The sequence below is a fragment of the Ixodes scapularis genome, unplaced genomic scaffold (assembly GCF_016920785.2).
Source record: "Ixodes scapularis isolate PalLabHiFi unplaced genomic scaffold, ASM1692078v2 PGA_scaffold10__122_contigs__length_95168666, whole genome shotgun sequence".
Lineage (NCBI taxonomy): Eukaryota > Metazoa > Arthropoda > Arachnida > Ixodida > Ixodidae > Ixodes > Ixodes scapularis.
Window position 1 is genome coordinate 53,600,512 of NW_024609836.1, and position 9,750 is coordinate 53,610,261.

General features: G+C 40.9%; 1 protein-coding gene across 1 annotated transcript; it reads left to right on the forward strand.

The window, feature by feature from the left end:
- Positions 1-974: 974 nt before the first annotated feature.
- Positions 975-5,099, forward strand: LOC115319804. The gene is made up of 3 exons (XM_040220046.1): positions 975-1,038; positions 2,341-2,538; positions 5,053-5,099. Exons 1-3 carry the CDS (start codon positions 975-977, stop codon positions 5,097-5,099), a joined length of 309 nt encoding a protein of 102 aa, XP_040075980.1.
- The last annotated feature ends 4,651 nt before the right edge of the window (positions 5,100-9,750 follow it).

Here is a 9,750-nt window from a genome sequence, read left to right on the forward strand (position 1 = left end):
TTAAAAAGTTAATTAACGAATTTTAATTAATTGGCCGACTTGTCCCAAAGAGTATCCCCCCATAATGTCCACCTGGCCGTATAACCCCCCTGCACAAACCAAATTGGTGTAGCTTTCACGGCTATCTTAAACAATCGTGTTAGAATAAAAAACACCACACACACACACAACACATATATATATATATATATATATGTGTGTGTATATATATATACATATATGTATATATGTAGGGGATTTCATCTCAAATCGTGCTGGCAAGAGGGTCGAGTTTTTTATTGTGCTGAAACAAATATATGTTAAGGCATCGTCTCTAAAAGCTCAGTCGCCACAAACCGCAAGTTCGTCGGGTGGAACAGTTTTCTGTCCCGCCCGACCAACTGATGCTCGGCAGTGTGCCTCGCAGGTTTAGCTACCTTCAATTGCACCTCGCAGAGCAGGAGAAGTGGGACATTACAGTTGTTATTAAGAAAACTAAATGCTTTACTGGAAAGACAAAAAGTTCTGTCAAGCTCAACGAAAAAGTTTGTTCGCCTGAATTTCGCAATTTAAAAAAAAGAAAAAAATAAGATGGACGAAGCTCCGGGGTTTTTGACAGTTCCATGTGTCAGGTGAACTCCTCTTTTCAGGAAAACACTTGAGGTCATCAACTCTTTAGACGTCATAGACTCCGGGTTTTAAAACGTCACTAAGTTTAAATTAACTTTTATGTTTGTAGAGGGTGTGTTTGGGGTGGGGGGGGGGAGGGAGCTAGGGGCGGGCAAATAATTTGTTTAAGCCTATGGAAGCTTTAAACCTTAAACATTCCATATTCGTTTTATTTTTATTTGAGAAATGCGGTTATTTATTTTTAGTGCGGATTTTATTTGCGCAAAATAAAACGCTACGTAGGAGATATGCAAACATCTACCCATTTGGTTTCTGTATAAAAGAGCACGTCTTTAGGAAATCCAGACATTACCGAGCAACCAAAGATGAACGCAGTCCTTGCTGTCGTGTGCGTAGTTGCCGTCAACGTACTTATATCTACGGAGGCTGGTAAGAAACCCTCTTTCGATTAGTATATTTAAATGACCGCGCAATACTATTACCCTTGAGTGCTGCGATTCATTTTCCACGTGGTGGTTCTATGACGAACACAGCTCCTGCCTGTGCAGCTTAATTATTACTCAGAGATGCGCAGTTCTTTGGTCTCATGTCTCGTTCTTGCATACACTTTAATCGCACCTATTGAATTCCTTTATGAAAAAAATATGCAACCGTAAGTAAAAATGTCCAATGAGCATAAAGTGCACCAGATCTGCTTAGGTGCAAATTACGTCTTCGCGGGATCTTCTGCCAAATAGATACTGGACATGTGGCAATTTTCTAAAATAAGAATACATTAACCGATACAGATATATTCAAAATCTAAAAAAACAACGCTTGCGCAAAAATTCCCTCAAGCTTATACTCAACAAGCAACATTTTATAGTGTAATTATTTGTGATAATTGCAAGTCCACGCTGCTCCCTTCTTCGAACAAATGCAAACCAAAACATTTGCGGTATGTGCTTGCTGTATTACTTTGTTTTTCTTATGAGAAGCAACACCAAATATTGTTTAGGCCCAGCCATTCTTCATGTGTTTTGTTACGTCTTTGCATGTTCATAATGATCCTCTGCTCTTGGCAAATGCTTCTTTTTATGTTTAACATTTAGGAGACATCTTAAGATGCTTAATAAAGCAGAGTGCTGATGTTTACACTTTTATTTATGAAAATAATTTGTCAGAAGCAAAGAAAATATCTTTGACGTTAGCACATGTAAATTATTACAACATTAAAGCCCCCGGAATATAACTTGGCTTGTGATGAAGTGCCAAATATTCATTTTATCAAATTAGGAGCATTCTGAGCATCGTCAAGGACACCCTTGCTAGTCGCCTTTAGCATATACTTTCGCGTCACCATTGCTGCTTTATAAAATTGATTTATTAAACGTTCATTGTATAAATATTAAAATGGTATATCTCGAGATGAAATTTCATCACTAACCTAAGTTTATGTTCACTTATTCATTACAAAACTACTCTGATATATAGGGCAGACGATTTAAGCAGGAGTTATGTATATGACGAGATTGAGCGCTCAAGAATGACTACCACACTTGTGGCAGTTCGTTAGTACGCTGATTGTGGTAGTAGTCAAGTGTGTATTTACTGTGTCGTTTTATGATAATTCAGTTCCTTTCGAGAGCATTCAGAACAGTTTAGGATGTTTATAGCTTTAATTGACAGCCTAGCGAAATTTTCCTATTCGTTCGACTACAGAAATGTTTCGTAATATGTATTACGTTTCAGATGGCACTGCCCAGAATCGGCCCGCAGTTTGCACTCGACCCCCCCAGAAGCCCTCCAGAGTGATTAACTATGGCTATGAAGTATACTATTTTGACACAAATGAACAAATATGCAAATGTTTCTGGAGCCTAACGGGCAGTAAAGCTTTAGGAGGAAATGCATTTCACAGTCATAAGGCTTGTAAGAATCTATGCGGAGGTACAGTATGCGCATTACTGCAACACGTTTTTTATATACGCTCTGTGGCACTGTATTATTTAGAATCATCAAGTATCCTTTGCTTACGCTTTTGTTAACACCCTAATTTGTTTAATACTTTCTAGCTGATATAATGAAACATTTCCGAGAAGAAGACATAGCAGTAGTTTTTACTCTCATTATCTAATTCTCCCGACAGCTTCCCTAATGTCATGTATAGAGGGGTGTTGTAAAAGAACGCTCGCAGAATAATCCTCCGAACAAACCGCTCTATATATGTGGAAAAGTAGCTTCGCTGCTTATAAACAAACATCCTCTGGACGCACCGAACGTTTGGCATTGTGTGTATACGTTCTAGATCATTTATCTTTAAGAAATATCTTACGTATGCATATTCTTCGGTAGGGAATTAGCATGAGCCTGGATTTCCCTAATATTTAAACATTTTTCGTCATTCACCAAAATTTCAGTTGTCTAAATTAAACGTAGTTGACCACAGTCAAATTTGGCGGATTAGACGGCCGCCTGTAAACACTAAGGCCTTCCTCTAGGCTAGAATTTTTGACTTACCGCCATCGGTACTTAACATGTACCGTTGGGATCGCTGAGGATTCTCACCTAAAACTCCCTATTTATTGTATTTTCCAACTCACAAGCCTGTGTTTCCGATGTGCTGTTACAGTGTGAACTTAACAGGAGAAGGTCCTATACTTCCATATTATATTCAACGAAAGTAGATTTTCATCACTATTCACCAAACGTTTTTTGCCAAACCTTGTATATTTGATGTTGATTTGAGGAGAAATAATCATTTCTGTTGGTTGAGAACAAAATTGACCACCGCGTTGTTGGGTATCGTAAAATTTAAACGAGTTTTCTTTTATGATTAGAACCCATATTGGTTTGAGGGAAACCTAATGTTTTTAATATTCGAAAAATATAATACTCACTTTTTGCACAAGCAAACATGCTCACCTAAATTTCTTCAAAACACTTTATGGTAAAGTAAACGTCACCTAAAGTTCAAGAAAAGTAATGTATTTGTTCTACCGAGTTTTTGTGCTTCATTAGTAATACAAGGTGTGCTTTTAGGCATTACAGACTTTTAAGTGCTATGGGTTACACTACTGTGGTCTGTGCAGGTGAGTCATACTGCCTGGTGGTCATATAGAGAGCTGATTGTCATGATAAGTCTAATAATTAAGGTAGCCATGTTAATTATAGTTTCAGCTAGTGACGAGAAAGGTACGTATGGCTCTAATTAGACACTTGCTGAGCATCTCCACTAACCATTAAATAGTAAAACTTAGAAACATTTAGAGCGCGCGTGGAGAACGGTGGAGCGCTAAAGTTACTATTAGTGAAATGGCCGCAAATGTGCTATTGCGAAGACGCGTGACCGAAATTTTACTGTTTTTTTTTTCTTTTCATTCGCGTTTTTTTGTCATCAGCGTCGAGCCCGTTGAGCAAGTGGTACCTTTAGCGCACCACAGCGCTTCTCAGGCGCCCTAATATTTAAACGAAAATAAAATTTATTGGTCTTTGATGACATTAAGAAAGCATCTAGTAACAACCATACGCTTATATTCCTTTCAAAACCATGTTAGTTAACAAATATTGATGAATGACCAGATGTATCGTGACAATTAGCGCCTATATTATGTCCTCCAGGTCCGTATAACTCACCTGTATAGACCGCATAAGTGTAGGTTTCACGGCTTTCTTTAAACAAATCTATAAAGCCTAAAATAACACTCATTATATTATTGCAGAAAAATATATATATATTTGTTTTCTAACCCCACACTTGCCAGTAATAGGGGTGATGCAATCACCTGCCTTTCTACACCCAAAGATTAAACGGCGAGACGACTGGCTCGACAAGCGCTTATGGTTTACAAACTGACTAAAACAAACAATAGTGAAGCAATTTCAGTTGCTAAAGGTATTCGCTAATGAGGTATAACTATGATAGAGACGTGTCTTCGACTGTTCATTTTTCTTCTACTTTGAAACTTTCCTCTTTTCCTGCCTCAGTCTCGGGCTAAGAACAAAATGGTTAACATCCACCAGCTCGCCTGCGCAATCACTACATTATCATTGATAACTATGATGGTAGAAACGCTGGAATATATAGTGATCTTCTGTGAATCAAGTTGGTACCGCTGCAGATATATTCCTACCCACAATATACTCTAGAGATAATGGAAGCATAACAGCGCTTATAAACAAAAGTTGCGGTTTTAAAATGTCAATTATCGAACTATCTTCTCTGCTTAGTGATTATAGATAGTTCCCAAGTGTACAGTTTGTTCTGTGCATTGCTAAGAAGTGCACATAAGATGAGAAAAGTCACCGAATAAGCGCTGGTTCCTGATTGATCCTATTTTTTTCTTCGTCTTGTTTTCGACCTTTTAATAAAGAATTTGTACGAGGCGGACAAACTTTGTGCATCTTTTAAGATTGCCGAGTGTCATGTTTGTTATGATATATGTCTTACTTTCTATTTTATAGGTGCTTCCTTCAGGGTTTGCCCAAGACGTAATGGAGGAAAAAAATAACGAAAACATATTGTCGGCGTTCGCGCGAAAGCCGCTCATTTTCTAAGCAAATAAATGAATACATTCATGCTGTGAACTTATTTCATAAGGCGATCGTCTGCAATAGCGAAGTAAATATTCTCAACGTAATAATTGAATTTTTATCTAGCAGTTTGTCATTAATATTGCCCTAATTGCTCCCAACCAAGGCGCTGAGACAGGCTTGTGATTCTGCTTTGGGGGCTTTACAGCATAATAAACCGATAAAAAAGACCAGATAGGTGAAGTGACGGTGACGACGCCCACCAGTGTTGCGGAGTAGCAACTCCGGATTTGAAATGATTCCAGAATCATTCCGCACTTTCTCGACCGAGGAATGGAATAGCGGCACGGCTTAGGAAATCGAGTGGAAATAAAAATAGATGCCTTTTCCTCGGGAAATGAAAGGAAATTGAATTGGCTCGATTCTTATGCAAGCTGTGTTGATCTTTATTTAGGGCCAACGGACTAATGGCGCAATTCGTTAGGGCATGGGAAGTGGCTCTTGTAAAAGCATCGTTGCACTGGAGGTGCCTAATGGCTTGATTGTCCTTCTGGTGTATGCTCTGTCTAGGATGAAAATGGCGCGCCCTCCATGAAGCAACCAAAACTGATCAGTTGTAGACGGACGAGATGTCTTTCCTGGCGCAGGAAGACGCGACAAAGCGGCTGTTGTAATCATGCTCGATAAGCATATAGCTGATACCCTGGGATCGAATCAAACCTAACTGAAACCGGAGCGAAGGCATTATTTTCAACTGATCCGGAACAACACTGTCCGTTTGTTTTAATCGTCTTTTGATGTGCCTTTGCTCATTGATGAGTACAGTAGAGATTTGTCTCTATATACGCGTAGGGACTTTTGGTGTTCTAGAGCATTTGTGGAGACGTAGTGATGGCGTGTCTAAGTTCCATGGCGGTCTAGGGACTTTTCGTTAGTACGAGTGTGTGCGTCTTTGCCGTCGCGTTTACTACCGCTAAAGATTTTAAAAGTTCTGTGTCGTCGCACGCTACTGATTCTGCATTTGAGGGCTATCCGATAAGTTAAGCGACGATGTTTATATATTCTAGCATCACAAGATGCCTTCCCGTCTCCCAGACAAATTCACAACTAAAAATGACGCCGCCATAATTTTTGCACTATAGTAAATCAGCGCCTTTTTTAGAGGATCAAATAGTGAATTCCTGAACTACAGATAGTTTTTTTAGGAAACTTTAAAGCAAAAAATTTTACATTTCAACACATCCAACCCCCTAAATATGTTAGTTAAAGTGTGCTTTTCACTTTAGGTCACATTAGCTGAATATATAAAGCAATCGTTTACATTTATATATATTGAACATTATAATGACTCACGTTTATTAAACTCGTGTTTATCGATATGTTACTCCTATGACAATCATTGCTTTGAATGTTGGTTGTAAATATTATGCTGAAGGTCAATCTACAATTGCCTGGGCATTCACTGGCAATTAAGATAAAAAGTGTATAAAGTCCGTCACCCGAATGAAGAGATTCTGTTACACAAAATCAGATGGCAGGGACATTTTACCTGAAAATAGAGCGTTCACAGATATTGGCATCACCATTGTTGCTGTAGACATTTTAATAATAAAACCTCAATATGTAAATAAGAGGTCAGAGACTCAACGCAAGGTCTCCAACATATCTTGAGAATGAAGTTGATCACCAACTGCACATTGATATTTTTATGTGCAGATGTACTATGACAAATATGGCAGATAGTGTACATGGAGTATAAATTTGGAAATGGAGCTCTCAAATGCTGCTGAACCTTCCAGCCAGTTGTTCGCAACGTTGAGTTCGTAATTGTAGCTATAGTCAAACTGAATGATGGGCGTATCTGTACTCATATCGACAGATAAAAGGGCAAGTAGGCAAGAATTCAAGTTGAAAAACAGCACAACATGGAGGAGGATAAGAAGACAAAGAGAACACAAGACAAGCCCTGACTATCGACTGGTTTGTTAATAGAACATAAGGAAGAAAGATAATGAAATGAAAAACATGGACATAAATGTTTTCGAGCTTGCTGGGCGCTGGAATATGTCGCCTTGTTTTTTCATGTGGTTGTCGAACTTGTTAACTTCTCTCTTTCCTCATGAGCTCCGGTGACCCCAAATCCAGAAAGTTCCCCTCGCTGAAGGTCATAATAACCGAAGGTTGGCTCACACACGAACTGTTATTCTCCGTGATGTTGTACGCTTCAACCATCTGTCAACATGCTTGGTCGTGGTGTTAATATATTGTAATATTGTCGTCTAAGCGTGGTTCACATCCGCAATCTCGGCAATGTACCGCTAGATGTGAGTAAACGGTGCCTTTAAAAAAAAAAAAAGCTGTGGTGCTCACTGAGGTGGAAAGATATTCGCGTTCCTTTCGAAGCTTTCTTTTTGCGTAGCGGGCAGATGTATGGCCTCCCGTCAACACTAAACCACTGTATTTTCCGGACTATAGTCCGCACCCGGTGTATAGTCCGCAGAGGCAAATTTGGGGTCAAAAATGAAAGTTTTTGCTTAGATAGTCCGCACCCGCTGCATAGTCCGTACCCAGTGCATAGTCCGCACCTGGCGCTTTAGTCGACACGAAATTCTTCTCATACGCGGCACACCTTGAAATATGTATGCTTTCTTAGCTCAGAAAAAAAGCCTATAATATACATAAATTATCATTAACATACTCTTTTATTCACAAAATCCGTCCCGTCTCGTAATAATCAACGATATTGAAAAACATAATTCCTGAATAGTCCGCACGCGTAGATAGTCCGCACAGCCAGAAATTTCAACTTTTAAACATGTATAGTCCGCGGACTCTAGCCCGGAAAATACGGTAAACCAGATAACCGGCTTCGCGGGTGGCCGCGCCCCGGGAATACGAAACCCCGCAACCACCAGATTTCCGAGATTTGGACAGAAAAGAAGTTAATGCAGCGTAATGAGTATGCTGCTTTGTATAAGCGTTAGAATAGCTCAGAACTTAGTTTACCATGTTAAATTATCACTGTTTATATTCCTCAGAGTTTTCAGTCTTCGTAATTACCATTGCGACTGTCGTCCTTCAGCTGGCAACCTTAATTTCTTTTTCTCGTGTTCTGTCGCTCTCTTTCGCGATCTTTCACTCGGGACCCAGGATGTCGGCACGCGGGGTTTGCCACTCCTCCTCACCCACCTTTAACACCCTGCTCGCGCCCCACACGCAAAGCCGGTAATCTGGTCTAGTTTAGCGTTGATGCGAAGCCGTACATCTGCGCGCTATGCGAAAAGAACGCTTCGAAAAAAACGCAAATATCTTTCCCCCGGTAAGTACGTGGATTGTTGAAGTTCATGAAACAGCTCTGATGATATAATTATATTCGTCAAATCGAAGGCAGTTGGTAACCATGCATGGGACTCCGAGGGTCTGCCTGCGTGCTCCGCCGCTTGCGGCAGACAGAATGCATGGGAAAATGGCGGTCCTTTTCCTCTAGAGTTAGTATGTATGATCTATATGCGTTAAACCAAAACAATACCGCCGCCATGTCTAACGTTTGTTGTTGCCAGATCTTACCGGAAGTCGAGACGCTGCGTTGTTCAACTCCGCAACGCAAGGAGAGTGAGGGGCGGGGCGTAGTTCTCTGCGGAGGTCGAAAGAGCGGGAGTTTCAAATGTGGAGATGTTCTGAGTCCGACAAAATTACGTCCTGTGGCGTAAATATTGATAAAAAAATTTTTTTGTTCGCGGAACATTTGTTTTGTGACATTCTTGTCCCAATTACGCTGTTTAAAAAAACACTTTTTTTTCTTTGCAGTTACCCTTTAAAATTTCTTAGGACGAGGGAACACTCTGGCATTCTGGCGCCATCTATGCGTTGACCTTGGAACTGCATTTCACAAGAGCGAAGGTTTTGCGAGATTTCCGAGGTCAAATGTGCGTAACACCTATAAGAAAGGCTCGTTTATAACGTTGGTAAAAGTTTTTCGAGCCAAGGAAGAAAGGATAAAGCGCGAGAGAAATAGAAAATATGCTGGACCGCCAAGTTTACACTGCTACCCAAGAGATGGCGCCATTGTGTCCTCTCGTTTAAAGGCCGACGACCAGACTCGAGATTCTGCAAGGCAGAAGACCCTCCTCTCCGCGCCTTCGGGCGAGGGAAGCGAAGGATGGAAAGAAGGGACCAAGAGGGGCGGGCGTGGGTGGAAAGGGTAGGAGGGAGAAGAGGAAGCGGGCGAAAAGTGGAAAGCGCGAACTGGTCGTCGGTCTTTAAGGCCCCTGTATAAGAAAGGTAGCAACTTCTCCTCCCTCCTCTCCCTCTTTTTTCTCTCTCACTCTAGCGCGTCGTCGGTGGCACCGCAAGGATTGCTCCCAGCTAGCAGACGCTCTCGCTTGGATACAATGCGGCGGAAGGTTGTTTCCGTTAGTTTTTGTGTTTCCCGATTGCATTTCTGTCGTGAGTTCTACAGTTTAACGCGTAATTGACTACAGAAACTTCCGAGATATCAGCAGAACGACTTGACGGCCTGGAAAACGCGAACTAGGGCGAAAATGGGCACGCGATGCGTACACGGTATACGCTACTATGCTACCGGAGTGAGGCTCTGTTTCGCTCCTGCGCGAGCAAAGCCGCCTACTA

Coding starts and splice junctions, on each gene's coding strand:
- LOC115319804 (XM_040220046.1), top strand. CDS start 975: ATGAACGCAGTCCTTGCTGTCGTGTGCGTAGTTGCCGTCAACGTACTT. Junction 1,039..2,340: donor ACTTATATCTACGGAGGCTG/GTAAGAAACCCT, acceptor ATTACGTTTCAG/ATGGCACTGCCCAGAATCGG. Junction 2,539..5,052: donor TTGTAAGAATCTATGCGGAG/GTACAGTATGCG, acceptor TCTATTTTATAG/GTGCTTCCTTCAGGGTTTGC.